Here is a 13,230-nt window from a genome sequence, read left to right as displayed (position 1 = left end):
TACCACGAACCCCCGAGGTGCCTTATTGCTATTATAAACTGGTTACCAACGTAATTAGAAGAGTAAAAACAAATGTTTTGTCATACCCATATACGGTCTGATATACCACGGCTGTCAGCTAATCAGCATTCAGGGCTTGAACCCCCTAGTTTGTTATTTCGGATATAATCTACAAGTCTTCCATTCTTACAGGGTAGACATGGTAACCTTGCTGAGGTGAGGCCTGGAAGCCTTTAGAAGAAGTCAGATCTTTTGGGTTTGAATGGGTAGAAGGTGGTGCTGAGTGGTCTTGCTACATGGCAATGTTTGAGAGTTGAGAGATAGCAGTCAGTGGCTCTTTGGCTTGGGAAGTCGTAGGCGGCTGGGATGGACTAGACCTCTGGCCTTGAGCCCGCCAATCTCTGGTTCTCTGAGGCCTGGAGTCTGTCTGGGTGCTTTGGTCTGGGGGCAGGCCGGCAGTGCAGGGCCCTGGGAGGAGGCAGAGGCCTGGGAGCTGTAGCAGGGCAGACCTCTGAAGGGAGGTGGGAGCAGCCTGGACTGTGGAGCTGTGAAGCCCGGCCTGAGACTGCTCCTAAACTGGATTCCTCTCACCACCCTGGGGAAGCCTGCCATGGACGTCTGGGTGGAGTTGGTTATGGGGCCTTCCTGTGGCCTTTTAGGGATGGAGGCTGTTTTCAGAGAGCCGGGGGACTGCGGGAGGCTAGGGGCAGGAATCATTTTGGCCGGGTCCCCACAGCCTGGGTTGGAGGAGTCTCGGGGGGCCTCGGAGTGGGCTGAGCTTGTTAGTCTTTCCTGGGGTTGAGGTTGCTGCATGCTGTTGGGCCATGGCCTGGAAGGCTGTAGTATTTGAGGCTGGGGGAGGAGAGAAACAACATACGATAAGCATCTAAAACTGTATATAAACAAACTACAGCATGAACCATTGTACACCATAATAAATCATTTCTGTTCTTCGGCTTGCGAAACCAAAATATTTTGTCCAGTCTGTTTCACCTAACAGTTGCACAACAAGCCTACAATTCCCACGAGGCTAGACACTGTGTACTGAAGCGCCTCTCCCTTTTTTCATGACTGTAGAGAGAGAAACTAATTGCGCGCATTCAACACATGAAACGCCGTAGGAGATTGGGGCTTTGATTCCGGGCACTCTTTGGAGACAGCAGCCAGGCCGCGTGCTACAGTACAGTAGTCATCTCTCTCTAAACTTATCATCACTGATGTACCACTGCAGAGGCTGGGTGGGGGAGGTCACCATCAAAAGAGCCCTCCTCCTGCCTGCCGACTCCCTCACCTCCGCAACACCATACCACACGTCGCTTCGCTGCTGAAAAATAAGACATGGGATGACAGTAGCTCTCCGGGCTGTGTCTGGCCGCCAGGCACCAGCGTAACAAGGTGCCCCGGTGTGCCGCTATGCCAGCACATCCTCAATTAGAGAAAGGTTAGGGTGTGCACATCGGGGGCCCACTTCAGCCCGCTCATTAACATTTAACGCTGCTTGTTGAATGGGGAACATGGCGGCAGCCCTGCCTCATACACGCCTGTCAGTCAATCAGACTATGAGACAGAGAGAGCAAGAGGGAGATCGAGAGAAAGAGATAAAGAGAGAGATAAGAGAGAATGATAGAAAGACGAGTGAGAGTGAGAACGAGAGAGCGAGAGAGAGGAAAGGGAAAGAGAGGAAGAGGAAGCACTAGATCGAGGCTGGCTGACTCAAAGGGAATTATTCTGTCAGATGATTCGTCTGTTTGGGGGGTGGGAGGGAGGTGGGAGGCTGGCCAGTGCAGGTGGAAGATGTTTCTTTTTTACACCTGCAAAAACAGCAACAAATCCCAATTGCAAGGCGACGACTTCATTTCTATTTCGGAGGTGTTTATCATGTTAGTTTAACAATAGATAGAGATCTAAACAGATCCGACACACAGTCTGCAATCATACAAGTGCATTCCGTTTCATTACATCATTCTCAATTACATTACACTGAAGTCTGGGAGAGAGGAACCATACACAGGTGCAGTTATCATTTTGATACATTGCACAGAGATCTATGTATTGAAACATTCACACAGCTAGCGTTGAGCTCCGACATCTTAGCCGATCAGACGTCTCAAAGCTCCGCCAGATCAGCCCTCTTCTTCTCACCGCCATTCATTGACTATGGAGACAAATTCACTAGTCCACACTGCCACCCTGTGGCCACCGCTGTATACTACACCACCTCCCCCCCAGCCTATCCCCCAGCACTGTGCTAAGCAGCATTTCTACACAACGCCACACTCCCCCTGACGCTACCTATTGGGCCGATCTCTGGCTTTAATGTCAATGCTGCTCTGTTGGCCCTGGGGTTATTTCAACAGGAAAAACATCCCTTTCCTCCAGAGTCCAGACAGTCAGGTAAGAAGGTGCCCCCTTTACTGGACAGCAGACTGTTATGACTGCCAGGCACTTTTCAAAGTCTGCGATGGAGGGGATGACGCCTGAAGACTTGGGGGTGGGGGGGTTTCTGGCCCTCGGAAGAGGCTTCATAAATAATGGATGACAACTCGCGGGGGATTAGGGAGCGGTAGCTAATGAAAGGTGACACGGCTTTCTGGAGCCCAACGCAGCACTGGAGAGGAGGAGAGTCTGGTTTATAAAGCCCAGCAGGTGTTTCAAGGAGGGATTCACCTTGTCCCCCCCCACACACAGTCAGACAGGGACACTGAAGCGCATGCGTGGGTGGATGGAGAGTATCTCTCAATGACCAAATCCAGAGTGTTCCGCTTGTCCACCCCATCCCATACTTGATTTTTTTGTGGGGTCTTTCCAATAGGTGATATATTTTAATTTTTGTTTTGTGATGATTTGGTTGGGCCAGATTTTCTGAGTGTTGTCCTGAGGCTCTATGGGGTTGGTTTGGGTGGTGAACTGATCCTCAGAACCAGCTGGCTGAGTGATGTCCTGAGGCTCTATGGGGTTTGTTTGAGTTGGTGAACTGAGCCTCAGAACCAGCTGGCTGACTGCTGTCCTGAGGCTCTATGGGGTTTGTTTGAGTTGGTGAACTGAGCCTCAGAACCAGCTGGCTGACTGCTGTCCTGAGGCTCTATGGGGTTTGTTTGAGTTGGTGAACTGAGCCTCAGAACCAGCTGGCTGACTGCTGTCCTGAGGCTCTATGGGGTTGGTTTGAGTTGGTGAACTGAGCCTCAGAACCAGCTGGCTGAGTGTTGTCCTGAGGCTCTATGGGGTTGGTTTGAGTTGGTGAACTGAGCCTCAGAACCAGCTGGCTGAGGGGACTCTTCTCTTTTTTCATCTCTTGACATTGTAGAGCTGTGTGATGGAATGTTTTGGGGTCACTTGTTTTTAGATGGTTGTAAAATTTGATGGCTCTTTTTTCTATTCAAATGAGGAGGGGGTACTGGCCCAATTCTGCTCTACATGCGTTATTTGGAGTTTTTCTTTGCACTTGCAATACAGTCATGAAAAACTCTGCATGCAGTATTTCAATTGGATGTTTGTCCCATTTGGTAAATTCATTATTAGAGATTGGACCCCATACTTCACTGCCATATAGAGCAATTGGTTCTATAACTGACTGAAACATTTTGAACCAGATTCTAATTGGAATTTCTATTTTAATGTTCCTTTTAATGGCATAGAATGCTCTTCTTGCTTTGTCTCTCAGCTCGATCACAGCCATTTGAAAGCTACCTGTGTTGCTGATATTTAGTCCTAGATATGTGTAGTTTTTGGTGTGTTCTAATAGAACTGTGTCCAAATAGAATTTATATTTGTCATCCTTGTTTCCGGACCTTTTTTGGAATATCATTATTATTATTTTTTTTTAGGTAAACGGTCAGAGCCCAGGTCTAGGTGCTGCTGTAACCCCTCTTTAGTGGGAGACAGCAGCACCAGGTCATCTGCGTACAGCAGACACTTGATTTCAGTGTTGTGTAGGGTGACACCAGGTGCTGCCGATTCTTCTAATGTTTTTGCCAAATCATTAATGTCGATGTTAAATAGTGTTGGACTTATTGGGCAGCCCTGTTTCACTCCCTGTCCCTGAGAGAAGAAGTCTGTTTGCCTGTTGCCAATTTTAACCGCACATTTGTTTTTAGTGTACATTGATTTAATAAAATCATGTTTTCCCTCCAATACCACTTTCTATTAGTTTATCAAAAAGACCTTCGTGCCAAATTGAATCAAATGCTTTCTTCAAATCTACAAAACACGAGTAGATTTTGCCTTTGTTTTGGTTTACTTGTTTATCAATTAGTGTGGAGGGTGTAAATGTGGTCTGTTGTACGATAATTTTTTAGAAATTTATAGATTGGTGTGATCAATCCCTTGTTCCAAATATCGGGGAAAATACCTGCAGTGAGGATAATGTTGAAGAGTTTGAGTATAGCCAATTTGAATTTGTGGCCTGTATATTTGATCATTTCATTTAAAATACCATCAGCGCAACAGGCCTTTTTGGGTTGGAGAGTGCATAGTTTTTCTAATAATTATTCTTCTGTAATTGGGGTATCCACAGGATTCTGATAGTCTTTCACTGCTGATTCAAGGATTTGTAATTTTTCTTGTATATCTTTTTGTTCTGGGCTCTTTGTTATATTCCTGTAGAGGTTTGCAAAGTGATTTCTCCACATATCCCACATTTGGATAGCCAATTCCTCATGATGAGGTTTGTTTAATTTATTCCAATTCTCCCAGAAGTGGTTTGATTCTATGGATTCCTCAATTCCATCCAGCTGATTTCTAATGTGCTGTTGCTTTTTTGTTCTTAGGGTGTTTGTATTGCTTCAGTGTTTCTCCATATTGAAGGCGTATATTTTTGTTGTCTCGTTCTCTGTGTTTTTGATTAGATATATTTCTCAATGACCTTCTTAGATTTTTGCAATCATTATCAAACCATTTTCATTATCTGTTATTTCTGGTTTGATCTTATGCTTCTTTAAATTAGCCAAGGAGGCTAATTTGTCAAATATAAAGTTTATGTTCCAAACAGCCACATTTACACCTTCATTGCTGTAGGAGAATGTTAAGGCTAAAAAGTTGTCCAGGAGAGATTGTATTTTTTGGCTACTAATTGCTTTGATGTCTGTACTGTTTGCACTCCATCTATAGGCCTGTTTTGTACCATGTCATTTATTGGGCCGTGATGCTTCATGGTTGGGTTCTGCTCTTCTCAGATTCACTGTGATTTTACTGTGGTCTGAGAGAGGTGTTAGTGGGCTGACTGTGAAGGCTCTGAGAGACTCTGGGCTTAGGTCGGTGAGGAAGTAGTCTACAGTGCTGCTGCCAAGGGATGAGTTTCTATGGGGGTATGTGGGGAGGGAAAGATTGTCGCTTCCTGGTAGGTGTTTATCCCCATGACTGTTAACAGTATCTTGTTCTTCTGCTGTTCTAGCATTCAGGTCTCCACAGACCAGTACGTTGCCTTGGGCCTGTGACTAATTTCCCCCTCTAGAATGGAGAAACTCTCTTCATTGTAGTAGGGTGACTGGGTGACGTTTTTATCTGTCAAGATAGCCTCCTTGTTGATTTTTAACCATATAAAGAATTCTACTGTTTTGATCAATTTGATTCAGATTTATACCATATTAGCATTCCCCCTGAGTCTCTCCCCTGTTTGATTCCTTTTAATTTAGTGGATGGTATGATTATCTCCCTATAACCTAGTGGACAGCCAGTGGAAACATCACCTCTGCACCATGTTTCCTGTAGTGCTACAATATCAACATCATCAATTTCTTTCAGGAAGTCTGGGTTTCTGCTCTTTTCCAACATGCAACGTAAAAAGATTTCATAACTTTTTTTTTCTTCCTTTACCTTCAAAATGAGACACACACTCACAATCCAACAAGGACTATTAAAATAAGATTTTTCAATTAAAGTAAACTCTTATTATGCAAATGTGATATGTTTATCATTTAAGAATGTGTGTCATGCTACTTGGTCTCTCTCTCTCTCTCTCTCTCTCTCTCTCTCTCTCTCTCTCTCTCTAATAGTAATTCAAATTATAGAAAGGAGAGGGGGGAAAATGCAATTTTTCAGATCCATGACGGAGGCTGTGACAGATGACGCGACTCATACACTGAACAAAAATATAAACGCAAAATGTTAAGTGCTGGGACAATGGCATGCTTACTTCAGGAATGTCCAACAGAGCTGTTGCCAGAGAATTGAATGTTCATTTCTTAAGCCGCCTCCAAGGTTGTTTTAGAGAATTTGGCAGTACGTCTCAACCGGCCTCACAATCGGAGACTACGTGCATGGGTCAAAGGTTTCGGGTAGCCTTCCACAAGCTTCCCACAATAAGTTGGGTGAATTTTGGCCCTTTCCTCCTGACAGAGCTGGTGTAACTGAGTCAGGTTTGTAGGCCTCCTTGCTCGCACACGCTTTTTCTGTTCTGCCCACAAATTTTCTATGGGATTGAGGTCAGGGCTTTGTGATGGCCACTCTAATACCTTGACTTTGATGTCCTTAAGCCATTTTTCCACAAATTTGGAAGTATGCTTGGGGTCATTGTCCATTTGGAAGACCCATTTGCGACCAAGCTTTAGCTTCTTGACTGATGTTTTGCGATGTTGCTTCAATATATCCATGATGCCATCTATTTTGTGAAGAGCACCAGTCCCCCCTGCAGCAAAGCACCCCCACAACATGATGCTGCCACCCCCGTGCTTCACGGATGGGATGGTGATCTTCGGCTTGCAAGCCCCTTTTTCTTCTTAACATAATGATGGTCATTATGGACGAACAGTTCTATTTTTGTTTCATCAGACCGGAGGACATTTCTCCAAAAAGTACGATCTTTGTCCCAATGCCAGTTGCAAACCGTAGTCTGGCTTTTCTATGGCGGTTTTGGAGCAGTGGCTTCTTTTTTTTTTTGTTCACATTTATTTAACCAGGTAGGCTAGTTGAGAACAAGTTCTCATTTGCAACTGCGACCTGGCCAAGATAAAGCATAGGAGTGTGAACAGACAGCAACAAAGAGTTACACATGGAGTAAACAATAAACAAGTCAATAACTATAAAAATAGTCTATATACATTGTGTGCAAAATGCATGAGGAGGTAGGCGAATAATTACAATTTAGCAGATTAACACTGGAGTGATAAATGATCAGATGGTCATGTACAGGTAGAGATACTGGTGTGCAAAAGAGCAGAAAAGTAAATAAATAAAAACAGTATGGGGATGAGGTAGGTAAATTGGGTGGGCTATTTACCGATAGACTATGTACAGCTGCAGCGATCGTTTAGCTGCTCAGATAGCAGATGTTTAAAGTTGGTGAGGGAGATAAAAGTCTCCAACTTCAATGATTTTTGCAATTCGTTCCAGTCACAGGCAGCAGAGAACTGGAAGGAAAGGCGGCCGAATGAGGTGTTGGCTTTAGGGATGATCAGTGAGATACACCTGCTGGAGCAGGTCAAAGCTGTTTAAAGGCACAGTCAGCTTAAATTATGTAAACTTCTGACCCAATGGAATTGTGATACAGTGAGTTATAAGTCAACAATCTGTCTGTAAACAATTGTTGGAAAAAATGACTTGTGTTATGCACAAAGTAGATGTCCTAACAGACTTGCCAAAACTATAGTTTGTTAACAAGAAAGGTGTGGAGTGGTTGAAAAACGAGTTTTAATGACTTCAACCTAAGTGTATGTAAACTTGCGACTTCAACTGTATCTGTATTCCCAGTCAAGTGAAATCCATAGATTAAGACCTTATATATTTCAATTGACTGATTTCCTTATATGAACTGTAACTCAGTCAAATGCATGTTGCATTCAGGCATGAATATTCAATGTTATCAGGCAGATCCAGTTTATTGTGGTTAAATCTATCTACTTGGAAGCAGATGCCACTGTCTGTATTTAGCCAAACAGCAGAGTACCTAAATAATCGGACTGGATTATAAAATCGCTCTGGAAAGAAGCAGCTACTAAATAACTACAGAGTAAAATGTAGAAAGGTGGAAGGATGCAAGGCCAGACATGTAGGGGAGAAGGTGGAAGGAATTGGAAGACAGAGAGAGAGAGACAGAGAGAGAGACAGAGACAGAGACAGAGACAGAGAGAGAGAGAGAGAGAGAGAGAGAGGGTGGAAGATGAAGAGTGTAGGAGGAAGAAGATGTGAATTGTCGACAGAGTGCAGGCGATGCAGGATGGTCTGATAGAAACACTACAGATGGACTGTTCAGAGTGGGAATGTGCCAGGGAGGGACAACAACGCCAGACACAGGACAGATAGGGGAATCATCAGACCAGGACCAGGCATTCCTCATCATGCAGACAGGATGGATGGAGGGAATGGAGAAAAGGAAGGAGGGGTTCAAAGAAATCTGAAAGGCTACTGTACCACGCCGTATCTCTGAAGTAATGCACTAGCTGTTCCACTCCTTGCCAAGGGCAGTGTGGGAGAGGCAGAGGGAGAGAAACAACAAGGAAGAAGAGAGAGAGAGAGAGGAAGAGAGTGATTCAGGTTAGAGTGACAGGAGACTGGAATGGATGGAGGGTCACCAGTCCATTCTGCAACCATTGATTTTCACAGATCCATTCACACACACACACACGTTCTACACACAACAAGACTAATGTTTGTTACATGTGTACATTACACACTATAAAAGCTCTGCCGTTAATGACTACAAAATTCAAGGCTGTGCCATTTTTGTCCTTATTTATGATATTATGGTTGCATTCTCATTAAATAATCTTCTTTTGGTGAAAAAATAAGGCTTAGTTAATCTATTTAGACTTTTGATTTGTAAAGTTCAAATAGAGTATAGTCATTATATATCGTCTTGCACTCCACAATATCAACAATGTCAAATATCACGATATTCCATTTATTTAATAATATATCAGCCCAACCCTAATACACACACAGGCATCACTACATGTGTACCATAGACACAAGAATGTTTGGTATATCTGTACCATGTGCACTCAGGCATGTTTGGTACCGTTCAGAAATAGGCATTCTGTGCTATTTAATGGATGTATTCAATGATGCACTAATCTCTCGTGTACAGAAGCAGGTAACATAGGACGGCATCGTATAGTCTCAACAGACTGTGGAATACGAAGAACTTTGATCATTTGGACAAATCATGATTTAGCAGGTGTTTTTGTATTTCTTTTCTTTATTGGCCCATCTATCCCTCTTTATTGTCCCTCTTCGGAGGACAAAAGTAACTTTGTTTCCCATTTTAATTTTTGTTATATATACACAGTGGGGAGAACAAGTATTTGATACACTGCCGATTTTGCAGGTTTTCCTACTTACAAAGCATGTAGAGGTCTGTAATTGTTATCATAGGTACACTTCAACTGTGAGAGACGGAATCTCGACGGAATCGAGACGGAGACAAAAATCCAGAAAATCACATTGTATGATTTTTAAGTCATTAATTTTCAGTTCTGTGAATGTAGTTCTGTGAGTAGTACACAGCGCTATACAATATCTTCAGAAGACATTTCAATTGCGCCTGGGTTGGAATATTACATTATGGCCTTTCTCTTGCATTTCGAAGATGATGATACTATAATAATATTTTGAAGATAAATACAACGCAGAGGACGAGAGTACTAGAATTAACGATCAATGGGAGTTGGTTTTCAGTTCAATATCTGTTTAGAGTCTGTGGGACGTGAGTCCTGGACTCAGCGCTACATATGCCACGTTTTCATTGGTCTGTAAATTGAGTCTGGAGCAGGGTATATGTAATTTGGCCATTTATAAATGACATCTTGTTTCTTTGTTCGGTGGAGAAAAGCTGAGGACAGGGGAGACTGAACATCTACGATTTGTCCTCTTTGAATAAACCCATTTTTCTCCCCCCGATTTGCTCTGGGGTTTGTGTTATTGAAAATAAAGAAAATACAGTTTTGTTCTTTGTATTATGTTTCACCAGATTCAATGTGTTATATTCTCCTACATTAATTTCACATTTCCACAAACATCAAAGTGTTTCCTTTCAAATTGTATCAAGAATATGCATATCCTTGCTTCAGGTCCTGGGCTACGGGGAGTTAGATTTGGGTATGTCATTTTAGTGGAAATTTAAGAAAAAAGGGGTGGATCCTTAAGAGTTTTAAGCCCTGGATTTCCAATACCTTGTTCTTCTTGGATCTGATTTTAATAGTTAGCTTTTCGACGGCCATTACAAAAGAGATATGGAGACAGTGGACAGCCTTGTTTTACTCATCTTGACAGTTCAATATTTTCTGAGAATGTAACCATTGTTAACTACTTAACACCTGTGGTTGCTATACATAACTTTAACCCATTGTACAGAAACCCAAATACAGAATACAGAATATATTTTCATATCAAATCTTATTTGTAACATGTGCCAAATACAACAGGTGTAGAGCTTGCAGTGAAATGTTTACTTACAAGCCATTAGCCTACAATGTCGTTTTAAGAAAAATACATGTTAAGTAAAAAAAAAAATAGATAAGTAAAAAATAAGAAATAAAAGAGACAAATAATTAAAGAGCAGCAGTAAAATAACAATAGCGAGGCTATATACATGGGGTACCGGTACAGAGTCAATGTGCAGGTGCACCAGTTAGTTGAGGTAATATGTACATGTTGGTAGAGTTAAACTGACTATGCATAGATAATAAACAGAGAATAGTAGCAGGGTAAAAGAGGGGGGGGGGCAATGCAAATAGTCTGGGTAGCCATTGGATTAGCTGTTCAGGAGTCTTATGGCTTGGGGGTAGAAGCTGTTGAGAAGCCTTTTGGAACCAGACTTGGGGCTCCGGTACCGCTTGCCATACGGTAGCAGAGAGAACAGTCTACAACTATGATGAATGGAGTGTATGACAATTTTTTCTACAATGTAGAAAATTGTAAAAAAAAATTAAGAAAAACCCTTGAATGAGAAGGTGTTCTAAAACTTTTGACCGGTAGTGTATATACAAATTCTAGTGAATTTCGAAAGGGGACATTTGGACCATGCTTTGGCTGAGAGTTTCTGTTAAGGTGGAGACTTCACTAATCTCATTAGTATAATTTCTCATACATCTCCCCCCAGAAACTCATTGGTTGAGTGATGTCATAGATATTTTGGGGGGGCAACCAGGGAGCAGAGAAAGTAACTGAAGAAGATAACTGCCGGCAACAGTAATTGAAGGCTGTCAGTTGGTCATTAATCTCGGAAACCCCAAAATAAAATCTCCCAGAATTGCGTCAGATGCTCGATTTCAATCATATACACTCACAGCACAAACACAAAACAGAACACAAACACTCACACCATGCATAGAGCGCACGCGCACTCACACAGTGTCGCACTGTCGCCCGCAGATAGGTTAAAAAATACATGAAATAAAAACTTGAGTTCAATTACCAAGGGCGCTCTTCACTCATTAGCAGATGTGCGTGGAGTGTCTCTTAATTGAAATGTGTGGGATCAAGGCCCCACTGTTCCACCAAGCGTGATGGGAGGGAGCGGCTGATTGGGGGCAGGGATGGAGAGATGAATGAGGGGATGGAAGGATGAGGAGAAACAAAGGCTGGGGAAATTTTTAGGCCTGTGATGAGGGATACTGCCCCCATAGACCTTGGCAACAGGCGTCTACCAAGTCCCACAGAGAGAGATCAAAGGGCAAGAACGGAATGAATTAGTGGAGCGAGATTCTCTCTTTGCATTCTTTTTGGTCTTGACCCATTTTTCAGCTTATTGTGGGTGTAACTGTGCTCTCACTGCTTTTATAGACTCTGGTGAGGAGACTGGAGCACTGGAGTTCTTGTGAGTTATTTTAATGAAACGCCAAGGCTACACAATACCAGTGGGTGCTAGAGAGATTACTACTAAGGCAGGTTGTGGCTCTCCAGTCTGCTCTACTGGTCAAGTATTGAAAGAGCCCTTTAATATGTCAGCCAGCTTGAAGACTACAAAAGTGGCTTGTGATGCTGACATGTAGACAACATCAGAGAAAGAATCCACAGTGATCAATTCAGGCAGCGCTAGCTGAAGAGGATAGAAAACTATGGCAACTAGCTGGAATAATACAGCGTTTGCACATCCTTGATTGTCTGGGGTGGGAGGGGGTGTAGCCAGCCAGCTTGATGCACTAAGATTTCAGGGACTGTAGCAGGGTGGCAGGGTGATGGCATGGGGGCATGGCGTTGAGGCTCTATAGGGTATGGGTGGCGAGAGGTAAGGGGCGGGATGGGATGGGGGCACTGTTAAGGACTCACTCTGTCTGCTGTGGTGGGGCATGCATGCCCGTGGGATCCTCTGGTGCGAGTGCTGCCAGGGAGAGAGGAAAGGAGCAGGCCGAACAACCTGTCCAGAGAGAAGACGAACACCACAGGAGGTGACACACACACACCGGAAAACAGAGAGAGAGGCAGGGAGGATAAAACCCAGCCATGGTCAGTCAGCGATGCATCTCAATTCACACACACAAAGACACACAGGGATGGCATTTCAAGAGGCCTGGAGGCATCCTGGCATGTAAGGATTTCAGATATAGAATAGAATCATGGATTGATGTGAATGCCTTTGTGTGTGTGTGTGTGTGTGTGTGTGTGTGTGTGTGTGTGAAGACCATTGTGACGGCCCTGAATTTTTCTGAACCGTCTCAGTGCTTCTCCTTCCAATAGGGCGCTTCCCTGAACTTCTTTACCGGGATGGACTCTTTTTAGGCCAAAGGTACAGGACATTTCTGGAGGAACCAGAGCTCATTATTTGTTATATTGTTTTGCGTGTGTGTTCATTTATGTTGGTAATACAACCCACGCAAAATAATACAGTTGTTTTTGAAGTTCTTTCCAATGTTAAGGGTTTATGAAAAGTGTATTTCCATCCTGACTTTTACATAAGTTCTTTGTATTGGTGTAGATTTGACAGACCAGATGGGACTCATCAGATGGGACTCATCAGAGAAAACCAACACCCAACCTACCAGTGACCCCTATAAATAATAACCTCAAGTCAAAAACGTTACACCATGCTGTAAATTACAGCATCATCCTCTCAAACGCAGGACACACAGACATGTGGTCCAGTGGGACTGTCCCCACACCCCACACAAATTGAGAAAACACTGCTGGGATGGGGGCCCAGCTCTGGTACAGGACAGCCACACTCCCAACTCTCCGGAGTCACCAGCCTATTTCCCATTTGCTACACCAACTATGCGGCGCCACTAAATCAATTCCCAGCCAGGGTGCTTGCAATGTCTCCCTGTACAACACAATTACACTTGCACTCCTCCAGCTCAG

At 43.5% G+C, this 13,230-nt stretch overlaps 1 protein-coding gene across 4 annotated transcripts in view; it reads right to left on the bottom strand.

Moving 5' to 3' along the window:
- Positions 1-17: 17 nt before the first annotated feature.
- The window catches only part of ccser2b (coiled-coil serine-rich protein 2b), a 118,847-nt gene continuing 105,634 nt past the window's right edge, over positions 18-13,230 (bottom strand). For 2 of the 4 annotated variants that reach the window (XM_036946256.1, XM_036946257.1), the window contains exon 10: positions 18-852. In XM_036946256.1, the coding sequence (XP_036802151.1) occupies positions 328-852 (525 nt within the window). In that variant the 3' untranslated portion in view covers positions 18-327. Of the gene's footprint in view, positions 853-8,343; positions 8,384-12,201; positions 12,290-13,230 lie in introns of all 4 variants that reach the window. The other 2 variants (XM_021564846.2, XM_021564844.2) reach the window with 2 other exon arrangements.

This window comes from Oncorhynchus mykiss, chromosome 16, assembly GCF_013265735.2.
Source record: "Oncorhynchus mykiss isolate Arlee chromosome 16, USDA_OmykA_1.1, whole genome shotgun sequence".
Lineage (NCBI taxonomy): Eukaryota > Metazoa > Chordata > Actinopteri > Salmoniformes > Salmonidae > Oncorhynchus > Oncorhynchus mykiss.
Note: the sequence above shows the minus strand (reverse complement) of the source record. Positions and strands in the feature narration are given on the sequence as shown.